Raw genomic sequence first — 17,303 nt, 5'->3', positions numbered from 1 at the left:
GATTTCTAGTTTAATTCCGCTGTGGTCAGACATCCTACTTTGTATGTATGATTTCAATTCCTTTCCCTCTTTCCCATACCCCCACATAATTATGAGACAACACGGGACTTCATAGAAATTAAAATGATGTCAACATGTCAGTCTCCTCGGGGACAGCAGGCCAGCACCAGAGTGGGTTAACCACCCATACCCGTTCCTCCTACTCATCTCTGCAGTTTACCTCATTTCTCCAGAAGAAAGTCTGCAGTGGCTCCTGCCAAGAGAATTCCTCTCACTTTCATGATACCAATGTTAATTTCACAGCTTTGACAGATCTACTGTGATTGTGTAAGATGTTACTAGTAGCAGAAGCTGAGTGAAGGCTATATGGGAACTCTCTATATTATCTTTTCAACTTTTCTATAAATCTAACATTAATCTGAAGTAAGTGAACCAAAGCTCTCATAATGGAGAGTTTCTTGAAGGGGAAATGGAAATAATACATCTAATTCCATTTGCATAGGTTTAATGTAAAGGCATAAAAGAAAAGCTCTGTTAATGATTTCTTATTTCTAAGTTTAAGCAAGCAGGACAGTAATGGTTCTGTTATTTACGGATATGAGGATAAAAATTGCTAAAATTCATAGGTTAGGTCAGGAACCTCTAAAAGAAAAATCATGGAAGGGGGAGTCTTTGAAACCTGCTTTCAAAATGAGTGAGGACACAGCATTGAATTATAAAGCAACTATTCATAAATAATGGTGTCTTTCAATGAATCTGCATGGCTGAGAGAAATATTTTTGAATGGAGAAATCTATATGTGCTTTTAGGATCAGGAGGAAAATCCAGTGATAAGAGATTTTAGATGCTGGAAACAGGAGACAATGGATTTGATACTTTCCTAAAGGAAGTAGTTGTAGATAGGATAAGACAGTGAAGAACTTAGTCTTGATTTAGAGGTGATGAAGATTGTTTTCCCTTGGAGATGAAGGTGCAATGATGGAGTGATAGATAGAGGAAAAAATTTTTAGAGTGGTGAAAAATTATGTAAATTAGTTAAGTGAGATTTTATGAAAGATAGAGTTCAGGGCATTGAAAGAATGGAGAGCAATTTAGAAACAAATCTGGAGTATATATAAGCTACAGGAGGTGGAGAAAAAAAAATTCCCATAGCATTGTTGACCATAGTTGCTATCTGGTCCTAGTTTTCAAGATCGGCATGAGTCTCAACTCCCATTGTCTCCTGAGGGCCAGTCAGTGCCTGGAAATGTCTCACTTGGTTTTTTAAGCTTCTCTTCCATGTTGTGTGTGAGCTGATATTTGTTCTTATGTTGAGGTACCTTTTTTCTAAGAGCAGTTGGCTGTTTTGAGATCACGATTACCCTGAAGGTGGAAACACCACAGTTCTTCATTTTAAGAGAAAGGAAATACCAGTTTGTCCTCTTACCATTCGGAATTCCTCTGATTTTCCATTGCCTCGAGCAAAATGGTTGGCATGAGAGTATTCTTTTTGCTCTTTAGAAGACATGGAAGACCCCTCAAAGGCCTTTTAATAATGAGCGAAGGGGATTTATTCTTCCTTATTGGAGTAATAAAATTTGTTACACTTCGTGTCAGTTCCTTTGGGGGGTGGGAGAAGGAGGTGGAAGTGAAGACGATGATTTAAGGTTCCAAAAATTGCACTTAGTTGTGGAAGGCTTTAACTGAAAATAGATCTTTCTCTTGAGAGTTTAGTTTGCTCTGAAGAATAATATTACAAAATCCAACATTGCACAATAAAAACGGCAAAAGCAAGCGAAGATTTATGATGATGATCCTTGGCAGTTCATTTAAACTGGTATGCTCTCTTGGCCTCACATTTAATCTGAAATGCTTTATGTTCTTGGTTCTGCCTATAGGAGCTAAATTAAGTTATACATGTGCAATTTTTATTCTGTGTATAAAGTCTCATCTAGTACCTGACTATCTTGCTGTACTCCAGAAGGATGATGATATTGAGAGAGTAAAGGAGGGACGGTCACAGAGGAAACAGAGGAAGGCACCCAGGCCCACTTAGATGGGGCCAGGACTAAATTACTGCCTTCCTGAAAGGCCCCTCCGATCATAGAGTGTGTCTAAGAAACGACCTTATCAGACCCTTCACTTCCACCCACCAGGACAGACAGCAGTGTCTCAAAATAGCCTGAACTGCCACGTTGGCAGCTGAGCCAGGGAGGGAGGACTTCAGTCCCAAGGCTTGTTGGCATTAGCATTAGAGAGAGGGGGGATTAATAAATGACCTGTTGCTGTCTGCACAGAGCTTGGAGACGCAACAGAACATAAGAAGAACAACTCAGATCTGAGTTGTGGTATTAGCTTTACTGATAACTGCAGCTTTATTTGTGGTAGGAGGAAGAGGGAAGTTGAATTAAATGGATTTACTTCTTTCAGCAGACCTCTTTGCTTAGCTCTTGACTGTGATGTGTCTGTTAACTAGGTGCCAGAAGCTGCGTGTGTTCATGTACGTGAAACTTATGTCATGGAATATGAAACAGTCATATGAAATAGTCAAAAATAAAGGATGTCATTCTGTCTTGTTCCTCCCTTATATGATGCCAGGGTAAAAGGATATGTTTTTCTTTCTACATAAATGAAGTGAGAGGAATTCTCTTGGCAGGAGTTAACTGCAAACTTTCTTCTGAGCCAAGTGAGATAAGCTGCGTAGATGAGCAGGGAGGAACGGGCACTGGTGGTCACCCGACTCTGGGGCTGGCCTGCTGTCCCCTGAGAGACTGACAGTGACGTCAGTTTTAATGTATATAAAGTCCTGAGTTGTCTCATCTTATGTAGGGGTATGGGAAAGAGGGAAAGGAATTGCTCTCCTTGACTTTTCTGTGAGGAATGAGGGCCGGTTCTTTCCCCACCCTGTGAACACACTGAAGAACAAGGAGGAACCTTTCCTTCCACCGGCACCAGTGACAATAGAACCATCACTTACAGACCTTACTGTGCCTGGCAACTCCTCGAAGCACAGAGTCAGTCTCATTTAATCCTCACAAGGTTCTGATTAGGGAGGAAACATTATCATTCTCATTTAACAAATGAAGTGACAAAGCTTAGAGAAGTTGTCAACAGAGGTCCACTCTGGGTGGAGCTGGAACAAAATCCTGGTCCTGCAGATTCAAAGCCCATGTTTTTTAACCTCAGGCTGTAAAAGGCCTAATGAATTTCTTCCACAACTAAGTTCCTACAGATCAGAATTTTTTTTTTCCCAGTGTCTCGGCCAGTTGTTCAGCAGAAACTATTGTCTAAGCAATATTTATTCAGTGACTTCTGTGTGCCAGACACTGTTCAGGTGCCGGGATAAGGCAGTGAACATAAAAGATAAAAACCCCTCGTGGAGCATAAATTCTTGTGGAGGAAGGCCAACAGTAAACAAGTAGACAGAATATTTCATGTTTCTGATGGCAGGGAGTGCTGTGGAGAAAAATAAAGCAGGAATATTAGGAGAGTCCAGTGTCGCAAGTTTTCTTTGGCTTTTCACGGGAGATCTCAATGAGGAAGCACTGTTTGAGCAAAGATCTGAAACATGTGAAGGGGCAGCCATGTGACTGCCTCGGTGAAGAACATTCCAGGTAGATGAAGAACAAGTGAGGAATCAGAATGTCATGCCCTGTGAGGCCAGATTGACGGGAGCAGGAAGCCAGGGGGTAAAGCTGATGTGGTGTTATTACTCCTGTTGGAGTGGAAAGTCTCTTTGACATCAGTCAATAAAAAGTAAAGTAAAAACACTGATGACTCTGAATATCAGCCCATCTTTACGTTTCTCCAAAGAAGACATATAGATGGCCAACAGGCACATGAAAAGATGCTCATCATCACTAATTATCAGGGAGATGCACATCAAAACTACAATGAGGTATCACCTCACGCTCTTCAGAATGGCTATAATTAAGAAGACAAGAAATAACAAGTGTTGGAGAGGGTGCAGGGAAAAAGGAGCCCTCATACACTGCTGGTAGGAATGCAGACTGGTGCAGCCACTATGGAAAACAGTATGGAGATTCCTCAAAAAATAAAGAATATCATCCACTATTCCACTATTGGGTATTTATCCAAAGAAAATGAAATCACTAATTCAAAAAGCTATGTGCACCCCTATGTTCATTGTAGCACTGTTCATAATAGCCAAGACTTGGGAGCAACCCAAGTTCCTGTTAACGGATGAATGCATAAAGAAGATGTGGTACATATACACAATGGAATACTACTCGGCCATAAAAAAGGATGAAACCTTGCCATTTGCAGCAACATGAGTGGACCTTGAGGGTATTATGCTAAGTGAAATAAGTCAGACAGAGAAAGCCAAATACCATACAATTTCACTCATATGTGGAAGATAAACACGTAGATAAGGAGAACAGATTGGGAGTTAATCACCCCTTTTGTGATGCTTTTGTGGATGCATCTGGGATCATTTCTGGAGCGCTCTGCCAAACATCAAATAGTCCTCTCTTGGATTGTTTTAGATACACTTTCAGGTTGAAGAATAAATATCTGAACATTATCTCGGAAGCGTTTACTCTTTTTGAAACATGTATTTGATAGCAGAGCAGCTGCTCAGAGGGCGATCCAAGTCCGGAGCCCCAGGGAGTGTCTGGCAGCTGTAAACACGAGGCCAACAGGCGACTGCTGTGTTCAGTACCTTGACTCTTGCGTTTGTAACCCAATCGAAATGTCCTTCAAGGAAGTACTTGAATAGAGATTGCGTTTTTCTTTTTTATCTTTGGTCTGCCATTCGTGGTGCCTGGCACATAGTTCCTGCCTGCTCACTGAGGAATTCAATGAAAGCAGGAATGCCGTTTCTAGGACTCCATTAGAGTAGGCGCTGCCACAATTGTGGAGCTTAAATTCAAGGTTTTATATAGTGCCCGGCCAAGGGTGAATCCTGGGCATAGATGGGAAATAAATGATAGTAATAACAGACAATGTAATATTTTTTAAATATTTCATTTACAGAGAACATGCTTCTCCATATAGGTCATAACTTGTGGCAAGAAAAAGCTATTTTAGGATAATTAGTAGCACCTCTTTTGGTTGTAATAAAAACCAAGTTTTGAGTCATTCTTTATGTGCACAGTTCCCAGACAGAGAACTGCCTTAAAAACAGATGAGACGGTTAAAAGAATATAATTCTCATTTTGTGGTGTGGCCCCTTTTCAAATAAGGAAATCAAAGCTGTCTATTTTTATTATCTGTGGAACACAACTCATAGGCAAAAACAATATCCAGTAGAAGTCTTTCAAGCAATGTTCTAGCCTTTTAAAAATATTTCTAGAATGCCATTTTAAAAAGATGCTTATAGCTATTACTTCTTTGTACTAACCTTCTGTGTACATTTGTAATTTAAAAATATTGTTTATTATAAAACCTTAAGGGCCAGCCCGGTGACACAGTTGCACGTTCCACTTCGGTGGCCTGGGGTTCGCGGTTTGGATCCTGGGTGTGGACATGGCACCACTTGTCAAGCCATGCTGTGGTAGGTGTCCCACATATAAAGTAGAGGAGGATGGGCACGGATGTTAGCTCAGGGCCAGTCTTCCTCAGCAAAAAGAGGAGGATTGGCAGCAGTTAGCTCAGGGCTAATGTTCCTCAAAAACAAACAAACAAAAAAACCCTTACAACATGCCAAAAATAAACAGGATATACAATGATCCACCATGTACCCATCACCCAACTTCAATAATTATCAATTTGGTTGATTTATACCCCTGCCCATGTGCCCCCCCCCCCATATTTTTTGTGAAGCAAATCTTCAACAGATGTAATTTTCTCCATGCATATTTTAGTATGTATCTCTAAAAGATTCCCTTTTAAAAAAAAATAACCACAATCAATTTCACTCCTAAAAATAATAATACTTAATGTCACCAAATACCCAGTCTCTGTTCAAAAGTCTGGTTAGTTCAGAGCCAGCCCTAAAGGCCTCATGGCTGGTGGCCGGCACTCTCACTGCTTCAGCAGCCCAGGTTCAGTTCCTGGTCGTGGAACCACACTGCTGGTCTGTCAGTAGCCATGCTGTGGCAGCGGCTCACACAGAAGAACTAGAAGGACTTACAACTAGGATATACACCCATGCACTGGGGCTTTGGGGAAAAAAAAGTCCAGTTAGTTCATATATGTTCTAAATGTTTTTATTTTGTTACAGTTTGTTCAAAGCAGGATATAAAGAAATTCCAACCAGTGTAAGTAGATAATATCTCTTAAATCTTTATCATAGGTTCCCTTCCAGCACTTTTTTCCCTTGAAATTTCTTTATTGAAGAAACTAGATCATTTGTCCTCGTCTTAATCAGTTCTGGCTGTTATAGCAAAATACCATGTACTAGGTGGCTTCTACAATGAACATTGATTTCTCACACTTCTGGAGGCTGGGAGGTCCAAGATCAAGGTGCCAGCAGATCTGGTGTCTGGTGAGGACCCTCTTCCTGGCTTACAGACAGTTGCCACCTTCTTGTGTCCTCACATGGCCGAGAGTGGGAGGTGGGGCTCTGCTTTCTTTCTCTTTTTATCAGAGCGCTAATCCTATCACGAGGGCTCCACCCTCATGATCTCATTTAAACCTGATTACCTCCAAAAGGTCCTACCTCCAAATACCATTACGTTGAGGATTAGGGCTCTCACATATGAATGTTTTGGACACAGTCAGTCCATAGCAATCCTGTAGAGTTTCTCCAAGTCTAGATTTTTCTGATTCTATCCTGCCTGTGCAGGTTAACATGATCCTCTGTCTTGTATTTCTTGCAGATTGTTAATGAGCCCTAGATGCTTGATCAGTTTCAGGTTTGAATATTGGCACAAATACTCCATAGGTTGTGGCATGTTCTACCAAGGGCTGGCTTGTACATCATGCTTGGTTATCTCTTTTTGTGATGTTACCAGGCTTTGACAATCAATATACAGATGCATTAATTTATAAGGAATTGTAAAATGGTGACATTTTTATCATTTTTCTTAGTTAAGTGAAATACCTTTTTTTTAATAGGACAGTTTTTCCCTCATTTGGCATTTTAATAGTATGGTTTATATAGGAAATGCACGATTCTTTCCCTTAGTTTTCCAATATTCAAAATAATGAAGTGGTTCTCTGGTACCCTCCAGTGAACAAATCTTTTTTTTTTTTTTAAAGCACTGTAATGAGCTCATTGAATTAAACATATCTTGATGTGTTTCAGGCCTTTGTGGTTATCATTCTTACTGATGTACAAAATGTTTTATCTTTAAGTTCACTTCTGAGTTTTTTGACATGACCTTTTTTGCTATCTTCTTGGATAAAACACTTCAGATTCCTTTTGTGCGTCTTTTTCCCCAGACCTAGATTGATCCATTTCTCCAAGCAGCACTGGGTTGGTCATTTAGAATGGTCTTTGGAAGTCGCAATCTGGGTTCTGGTGTATTTATTGCTATTGAATAAATATTGTGATTAGACTTTTCAGTGGACAGAGTTAAAATTAAAATACACTGTTAGTTCATACCAGTACTTCAGTTCAAAGAGGTACTTACTGTTCAGGGCAGTTCAATGCAGAGTTCTTAATTGTAGCCTTGACATTCTGTATCCTTTCCTATGTTGGGAATCCTGATTTGCCAATCCTTATGTCCACGTCTCTTCTGCCATCTTAATTTTCCGAAGCTCATTCTCTAGTAGCTTCTTCAGTAATTGGTCGTTAGAACAATATTCCTTGAATTCCTTTACACTGAAAATAATTTTCCTGTGCCCTTTTTACTTGAAAATCAGCTTGGTTGGATATAAAATATTTAGCTAACACTTTCTATGCTTAATATCTTAAATATGGTACTCTACTGTCTTCTGACATAGGATATTACTGTCTAAATGTATAATGATAGTAAGATTCTATCTTTTGTAAGGAACTTGGTTCATTTGCATGATAACCAAAGAATCTTTTTTTCTTTTTTCCTTATTTTTTTAAATACAGTTGTTTTACTAAAATATGTCTCAGTGTTGATTACTGGAATGCCCTTTTAATACGTAGTTTCAAATATTTTTATTTATTTGAATGTTCTTGAATTATATTTTTAAATATGTGTTCTGTCCTATTGCTTTGGTTGTCTTTTCTGGGGACTTTTATAAGACAGGTGTAGAAATTTCTTCTATACTTGTAACTTTCTCTCAAATCTTTTTTTTCTTCATTTCTCTTTGATTTTTAAAATTTTCTTTCATTTTTATTATTTTTTATTATTTTATTTATTATTATTTATTATTTTATTATTGTTTCTATTTCTATTAAGACATTATGATTATGTGTTGTTCTTATTAACTCTTCTGTTACTTCTAGTTTAGTCCTCATGTGTGAAATATTTTAAATTTCACATTGTTTTCTCACCTCATTTGTGAGTTATTCTGATTTTGAATTAATGTTTTATTATAGCCCCTATCATTTTATTAATTTCTTTAGCATGTTTTAAAATATAGACATATCTCTCTGGTATGTTTCATTCATCTCTCAAGCCATTATTTTGCTCATAGTTTCTTTTTTCTTTTAATAATTTTGTTTAGGACTCAATCACAGTCTTCTTTCTTCCTTCTTTTCATCTCCTTTCTGATTCTTCTTTCCCATTCTCCTCTTTTTGTCTTTTTCTATTTTTCTTCTTTTGTTTTTACTTTGTTAATTGAGGTATAATTTATAGAATAAAAAGTACAAACAAGTTCAGTGAGCAACTACCATCAAAGATGATTTAAAAGTTTTATTACCTCAGTCTATTTACCCAACACCCCTCTGAAGAGACGATCCTTATTCTGATTTCTGTCGACATAGATTAATTTTGTATATACTTTGACTTCATATAAATGGAATTTTTGGCATGAATAATTTTGAGTATGATGCTAGCTGTAGGTTTTTCACAGATGGCGTATACCTAATTGTGTAAGTTTACTTTTATTCCTAGCTTACAGAGAGTTTTTCCTTTTGTAGTAATGAATTGGTGTTGAATTTTTTTCAAGTTCTTTTTCTGAATTTATTAACATGATCATATGATTTTTCTTCTTTTCTCTGTCCATGTGGCAAATTACACTGATTGGTTCTCAAATGTTAAAACAACTTTGTATTATTGGGATATGTATCAGTTGTTCTTGATATAGTATTCATGTTAGGAATTGCATTCAATTTGTTAATGTTTTACTAAGGATTTTTTAATCTATGTTCTTGAGGAATATTGGCCTATAAAAGTGTTTCTTTTCTTTCTCTTTTTTTTTTTTTTTGGAGGAAGATTAGCCCTGAGCTAACTACTGCCAATCCTCCTCTTTTTGCTGAGGAAGACTGGCCCTGAGCTAACATTCATGCCCGTGTTCCTCCACTTTATATGTGGGACACCTACCACAGCATGGCTTTGTCTGCACCTGGGATCTGAACTGGCAAACCCCGGGCCACTGAGACGTGGAACGTGCGCACTTAACTGCTGTACCACTGGGCTGGCCCACTCTTTTTTTCTTTCATAATATGTTTTTCAGTTTGTGGTATCAACATTAGAATAATACTGGCCTCATGAAATGAGTTGGGAAGTGTGCCCTTGTTCTGTTTTCTGAAAGAGTTAATGTCAAATTGGCGTTATTTCTTCATCGAATGTTTGTCAATTCATCTTTGAAATAATTTGGTCTAGAATTATTTGAGAAGGGATGCTTTTGATTACAAGTTTATCAAAAAATTTATTTAATGAAATAACTATTAAAAATTGAAAATAATTTAATTCTTAAATAGATATATGGCTATTTATATTTTCTATTTCTTCTTTTGTCGGTTTTAGAAAGTTTTTTGTTTATGGAATTTGTCCATGTCATCTAAAATGTCAAATCTATTGGCATGAAATTGTTTATAATATCTCATATTGTACTTCTGAGGCCTCTGTGATCTGTAATGATGACCCTACTCTCATCTATAGTATTGGTAATTTGTATTTTCTCTCTTTAATTTAAATTAGTTTTGGTAGGGCTATATCAATTTTATTAAACTTTTCAGTAAAATAACTTGTGACCTTGCTGATTTTCTATGAGATTTATTTTTTATTTCTTTTTTGTGTGTGTGCTCTTTTTATTATTTCCATTTCTTGCTTAGTTGAGTTTAATTTGTTCTTCTTTAGCTTCTTGAGTTAGAGGCCTTCGTCAATGAATTTACACCTTTATTTTTCTAATATGGTCATGTTTAAAGCTCTAAATTTTTCTCTAAGTACTGCTTTATTTGCTTCCACACAGTTTGGTATTTTGTTGTTGTTGTTGTTTTTAGCCAGTTTGAAATATTTTTTTATTTCTTTTGTGATTACTTTTTTGACCCATGGGTTATTTATGATAGTTTTACTTAATTTCCAAATTGGAGATTTCCTACATATGTTACTGTTTCCTAATTTAAAGTCACTATGGTCCAAGAACATATTTTGGATAATTTCAGTGTTTCGAATTTATTGAGATTTGTTTTATGACTCAGCATGTGGTCTCTGTTGGTGAATGTTTTCTTGCGTTTTGTATATTCTACTAATGTTGATTACAATATTCTGTAAAAGCTAGTTAGCTCAATTTGCTGATAAAATTCAAATCTTCTATATCTTTGGTGACTTTTTTTTTCTCATTCTGTCAGTTACTGAGAGAGGGGTATTAAAATATTCAAGTATGATTAAGGTCTCTTTTCCTTTTAGTTCTGCATTTTTTGCTTTGTGTGTTTGGAAACTTTTATTAGCTGCATACATACTTAGGACTGTTCTGTCTTTATGATGATTTGATGTTCTATCATTATGAAATGGGACTCTGATAGTATTCTTTGTCTTGAAGTCTGTTTTGTCTGATAATAAATAGAACCACATCAAATTTACTATGCTTAGTGTATGAATGGCATACTTTTTTCCACCGCATTATTTTTCTTTTTCTTTTTTTTTTGTTTTTGAGGAAGATTAGCCCTGAGCTAACATCTGCTGCCAGTCCTCCTCTTTTTGCTGAGGAAGACTGGCCGTGAGCTAACATTCATGCCCATCTTCCTCTACTTTATATGTGGGACGCCTGTCACAGCATGGCTTGCCAAGCGGTGCATAGGTCTGCACTCGGGATCTGAATAGTCAAACCCCGGGCAGCCGAAGCAGAACGTGTGCACTTCACTGCTGCACCACCGGGCTGGCCCCTTTCTTGCTCATTTTTACATGAAATTAGTTCTTCTGACCTTTTAGGAGGAAGAGATGAATAAGGATAGCTTTTCTAGCTTTACTGCCGTAGAGCTTCCTCTTTGGTTGCTTATGCATGATGATTAAAAAAAAAGTGCCCTCGTATTGTCTGCAATTTTCTCCCCTCCAGTGTATCTGCATTTTCTATTTCCTTTTTCCTTGCATTTATCCTGCACAATTTGAATTCAGTTCCCAGCATTTCCTCTCAGTGCAGAGCTTTGCGCTAAGAGGGAATTTCTCTTGGTTTGTGCTGAGAGTTCATATGTCCCAGACTGCTTCCAGCCCTTTCAGAGCTTCCTCTAGATCCTTTCTTCTCTTCCGTGCATTAGAGTGTGTAAAACTCCTTCCAGTTTTAGCTGCAGTTCTCAGATTGGCTCTTACACTTTTCAGGAGTACCTATTTGCGACTCAGGGGTTCTCCTGTCTGTGGGAGGGCCCCCCCGTTGCCTCCCTCTGCCTCCTCTGATACACATAACGCTACCTGGGTTTTGTGTTGTCAGTGGTGTGTTCCACCTGCTTGCATTTTGAAGTCTGTGGGATGTTTGCCACAGTGCTTTTGTAGATGTTTTCCTGTGAGCTTTGATTCTAATATCTTAGTTGCTCTCTCTGTTTCCGTGCGGGAATTCAGGGAAATTCCAAAACAATTCTGCTGCTGCAGCCATCTCTGCAGAACTCTGTGGCTACTCTTGATTCCATTGCAGAGCGGTATATTTGGACTATCTGATGTTTGTAGTAAAAGAAGTGTGGTGCTGATCTTTTCCAGAAAGGACCATTTAAGAATCCAGATTAGAGGGTTCTTGATTGTTTGGTGACCTCAGGAGTTGTCTCTTCTTGAGATTACTGCATTTTCTTAGTCTCATAGTGGCAGTTCTTCTCACTGCTGGCTCTTGGTGTGCCAGGGTCATTTTGAGAGAGTCTCACAGAACAGACTGTGTAGTGAGGAAGGTCCCAGATGAGACATCTATTCTGTTTAGTGATCCTGCATTGCTGTCCAGTGGATGGCAGCCTCCTGATTTTGGATTTAGATAAAGGGAACAATTCAGAAAGGATGGAACCTCGCCCTACCAACCACACCTTAAATGGGTATCTTTCATGTCATATAAGCTTGAATTAGCTGAATGCCTAACGCTGGGCGGGATTATATAACCAAAAATCCCACCGGAATACCAAGCACCTTGATAACCTGTAGAAATTACTGCCCTCGTTTTTGCTTGGTTATTTGTGAAAAGTGCTTACACTGTCCTCTGGGAATGGGGTGGTTGAACGCAGTTGGGACAGCACTCATGGTCCTCACATGATTCTTTACTCTCTGTGTCACACTCTGAGGTGACACTTATTCTTTCACCAGGGCCACTTTCAAAGAAACGGCTGCAGACGTAGGTTCACTTTATCTTCATGACATCCTTGAAAAGTAGGCACAGCGTCTACTTTACAGATGAAGAAACTGAAGCGCAAAAGTTGTTGCCTTTTTAAAGCTCTGTGGGAAATTCATGACAAAGCCAAGGGGAAATTAGTCAATCATTAGAATAATTATTACTACGATTGGAAGCCTCTATGCATGCCAGTAACTCAAAATATATACAGGGAACATGATCACATGAGTGTCTACTAATAAATCAGCCCTAACTGAATTAGTTACAATTTAGAGATAACTTTTAGGAAATGTATATTTACATTTCCTTAATATGCAACATACAATATATGTAATGTAAAACAATATGCAATATAAGATAAATTTGTCTTGTGTTAAAACATTCAACAAACACTGGAAATTCATTTTTTCCATTGGACTCCAAAACAATTGTCGATAATACTTTCTGTTTCATGGGTGAAAAAGCAGAGTGACAATGATGTTAAATGGTTTGCTCTTATAGCTAGTCAAACAGTTAGGATTCAATACCGTATGTCTTCTCATTCTAAATCCTATATTCTTTCCTTTATACCATGCAGCCTTGTGATGGAACTTTCAAAATGTTGTAAGATGGCTGAATGGTTGAACCAGCTATTATAACTTAGATATGTCTGCCCAAACAGACTGGCTTGGTCTCTAATAATCAATTTTATGAAGCATAACTACTAGAGAAATGATGAAAAAGAGTAAATGGATAGTCAAAGGATTTGAGACCTAATTTCAGCCACATAGGTCATACACAGTCTTTAGACATATAAGGAGAAAGACCCATTTTCCCAGGAGGGAAGTATGCATATACTTTATCCATTTTAATAAAATATGACCCAGATGTGTCGTAGACTATTTATTCTCTCTGCCATCTGCCCTCCTGGCAGTCTTCACACCATCGACACATTCTGTGAATGCATTCTAATGTCGTTACCGTAGCTCGTGGAAGCCAAATTCTCACATACCATAACCACTTCACAGCCAGACTCTTTCTCAGGATTAGTTGACTCTATTGTGTCATTTTTCCTACTAGGCTAACTAGGGAGAAATAGAAGCACACATTTGATCAAGTCAGTGCTGTCATCTCTCCTCAGAATCTAAAGGCTGGTGTCCCTAGGAATCTTACTGCTCAGACATAGCCATAAGGCAAGTTTAAAACAGAGTGGACTAGCCACACATTGGTAACCCTCAGTCAGGGGTGGCTGTGAACTTTTGATTTTGTGTGTAATGCCCAGTCTTCTTTACCTTCTGAGCAAATTTACCTTGCACATTTCATGTTTTAAATGCTCATCTCAAGGTGATCTCTTTCATATTATTTTTTCATAGTAGGGATTTGAAATCAGCTATAGGACAAGCTGGATACATACACAGATATGTGTTAGTGTATGTATGTATGTACTCATAGTTTTAATCAGACAGCACAATATGCAATATCAAGTCGCCTTAGAAATGTTTACTTCAGGGCAAATCAAACTTGAGCTTTGTGTGGTGGAAACAGTGCTGGCCCAAGGCCAAAGTGGGAAAAAACAGCAAGCAGGGCAGAGGTTATTGGCATGCCCTTCCAGTTTGCAGCAACTCTCGCCACGCTCTGACTAGCTGCCCAGGGTCCTTCACCATGGCATTATCAGCTCTGTTGGCCTCTGTGCTTTTCAGGGCCTTGTTCATGGGAATGGGGCATTTTTGTTAAGTCATAAATCTACCATCTACTAGTTTATGTTCTTTGTCAAATAACCCTTTTGAAACTCGCCTGAGTTTCGTGCATGCATGTTGCATGCAGTCGAAATAGGAAGCATCTTCTGAAGACCAACACTATCAGTATACTTCCACAGTACTGGCTGCCATATTGGTATCCACTCAATGGCATTGCCGTGATCTCTGCAGGGAGACTTTGTCGGCATCTCCTGGGACTTTTGCTTTTTACCCCCCCAGCAATGTAGCAAGCCAAATAGTATATAAGCAATATAGTATACATATAATATGTATTAGTTTTGAGGCACATGGCTGATAATTTATTTGTTTAGAGTATAGAAAGAAAGTATAGACCCACCACTTCCAGTATGTCCCACCTTGACTACAGATTCATTTCTGAACTATGTCGGACACACAGTGATTAATTTTGAAAATGGAATTGGACTAGGGATAGTCATCAGTATATGGAGGATTCTTGGCAGCTCCTAGTACCTGTATCCAAAACTCTAACACAAAGCCATAAGAGAACTACTGTTGGTGCCTAAAGAGTTCGAGTCCTCTTGGTAATAATAACTGTACATGAATGAAATCAACATTTGGATGGTGAAAGAATATCCCATATTGGAAAGTAATCATAGCTTTTATGCTCTTGTGTGTGTGTGTGCTTTGACAGCTTTTTGGAGACTACAGCCTATTTCTTCATGAAACCAAAAATTGGAGAGAAGGAGGTGTCCCCAAATGTTTTCTTCAGTATCTGGCATGAATTCAGCTCTGACTTTAAAGATTTTTGGAAGAAAGAGAACAAACTTATTCTACAAGAGAGGTAGGTTTTTTTTCATTTGCACAATGACATTTTAAAACTGGTGTTTTATTGGGTGTGACATCACTGGAGGTGCCAATTTTTATAGCCTGAATGAGAAATTAGATAGCCCTCAACCTGGGGTATCAAGTCTAAGAGGGTGCTGAGATTTGGCAAAATCTGGAGTTTGAGTAGCAGAGTGGGCACAGAGGCTGTGATGCTCAGAGAATAGCTGGGGTCCTAGTTGGCCAGGACCAGTCTTCTGTGGTGAGGAGCAACTTCTGTGATGAGGAAAACACACAGAAGCAGACCTTGGAGGAGGAGTGGAACAACCCTGCTGAGATGATAAACCCACTCACCTCAAAGGACAGATAGCAAAGACTATATATAAAGGTAAGATGAATTGTTTTTGGTTTTGTTTTATTTTGTTTTGTTTTTGCTAAATTCGTGGGATATTGTCAAAATTTCACTGTTCGTATCAAAATTTCTCCCAGATGTCACCAAGAAACAGGTGATTGATATTTTTTAAAAGATTTTTCAAGATTTTTGTAGAGTTACATCACATTCCCTAAGGGAAATCTTTTCAGGAATGAAGGGAAATTTCTCCTTTTAAGTATGTGAAATTAAGTCTCTGTCACTGTGATGATAAAATTCCATAGAGGTGTATTAAATGTTAATTCAGGAAGAAAGCTAGCCCTCCCAGGACAGCATCCCCAAATAGCTGGGTCTAGTGGGAGAATGAAAAAGAAACATAATCTACACTGTAAACCAAACCCTAATACTGAACCAATTAGTATACTTTCCAACATCCTCTCAATAACAATGACTTGACTTTAGATCTTTAGGAAGCTTACATCCTAAGGGACTTTGTTCATCACACCAAAAGATTCCACAATTTTCTGCTATTGTCTTCATTTTGGTCTTGCTTACATACAAAACCATGATGGTTCACCTAGTTTTCATTTGTAAGTAGATTCTGCTACATCCTTAAATCAGATGAAATTAATTACTAGCATTTATTGAGCATGTAGACGATGCCAGATTTGTGCTAACTCATGTAAGTAATTACTTAGGTTCCATAGCTTTATCAGAGAAGAAACTATGCTCAGTGAATAGTAGATGGAAAAAGAGAGCGGTTTGAACAGAAGGAAAACACTTAAAACATCCACTCTGAAGATAATGAGCTTATTCTACTTCAAAATGCATCATTAGGGGTTAACATAAAAGATCTGATTTTAGTCAAAAGTCATGCAGGTAACATAGGAGAGAGAATTGCTGAAAAACAAGCATGTTTGAATTATCGTTCATTGCCTTCAGACTTAGCTATGTGTTATCAGTTTTTTTTTTACCAAGCAAGGCTTGCTCAGTCAGTCTGGAAAACTGTAAAGAGGAAAGTTCTTTTTACCTTGCACATCACATCCAACTTCCCTTGGTGTCCCTCACTGGTTCCCCAGAGGCCTCCTTTCATCTCTAGTCTAAACCTGTTCCCCTGGAAAAGGACCTGAAACTCAGATAGACTAAGCACAAAACTGAAAGGTTGGTGTTTCCCCTGGCACCGTCACTGCCTGATAGCCGGGATTAGAGTCCTACGTGGGGGTGGAAGTGGTGGGATTTAGGCATCAACATGACAGGACTGATGAAGCTGTGCTTTGGGTGGAGCTTTTCTGATAGGACATCAAGTCAGCAGGTGAATTGCAGCAGCAGGCCAGCCTGGTCCAATGACGGTGCCTCTGGAGGCTCTGGGACGAGAGCGTAGGTGCACGCTGTCATTGTAGCTCTCCTTTACCACGTGCCAGTACCTGAGCTGGTGAGGCGCCATCTTGGAGGAAGTGTGGAGACTAAGCCAGGTGTCCAGCTCCCTCATCACACTCCCAGCCCTCATCCAGCCTGTGCCCCGTGAGATAGAGTTGTGTTTCCAGGGAACGCTATCAATAACAACCCACTATTTTATGATATTTTATGCATTTGACAGGACCAGAACTAGCTTTTCTTCACTCTCTAAGTTTCTCATAAAGTCAACCAGATCCTTTTTTCAGACTGCATCCTGTGCTGGTCATGACCTAGAAATACACTATGGGCTTTTTTACTCACACTTGGTGACTTTACTTTCATTTTGGCAGTGTTGTGAATTGGCAGATTACGAGTGCTCTTCACTGCAGACTTCTCATTTTTCTAAATCATTTGCTTTTAATAAAGGGCTAAGGAGGAACACGTGGCAGGTGAGAGAGTGCTTCTTTGCCCTT

At 38.6% G+C, this 17,303-nt stretch overlaps 1 protein-coding gene across 1 annotated transcript in view; it reads left to right on the top strand.

Annotated features, from left to right (window-relative positions):
• FMN2 (formin 2) overlaps positions 1-17,303 on the top strand; it is a 342,454-nt gene that overhangs the window by 295,923 nt on the left and 29,228 nt on the right. Inside the window, exon 16 of the mRNA XM_023632505.2 lies at positions 14,935-15,084. Within this exon, the coding sequence (XP_023488273.2) occupies positions 14,935-15,084 (150 nt within the window). The remainder of the gene's footprint in view (positions 1-14,934; positions 15,085-17,303) is intronic.

Source organism: Equus caballus, chromosome 30, assembly GCF_041296265.1.
Source record: "Equus caballus isolate H_3958 breed thoroughbred chromosome 30, TB-T2T, whole genome shotgun sequence".
Lineage (NCBI taxonomy): Eukaryota > Metazoa > Chordata > Mammalia > Perissodactyla > Equidae > Equus > Equus caballus.
Note: the sequence above shows the minus strand (reverse complement) of the source record. Positions and strands in the feature narration are given on the sequence as shown.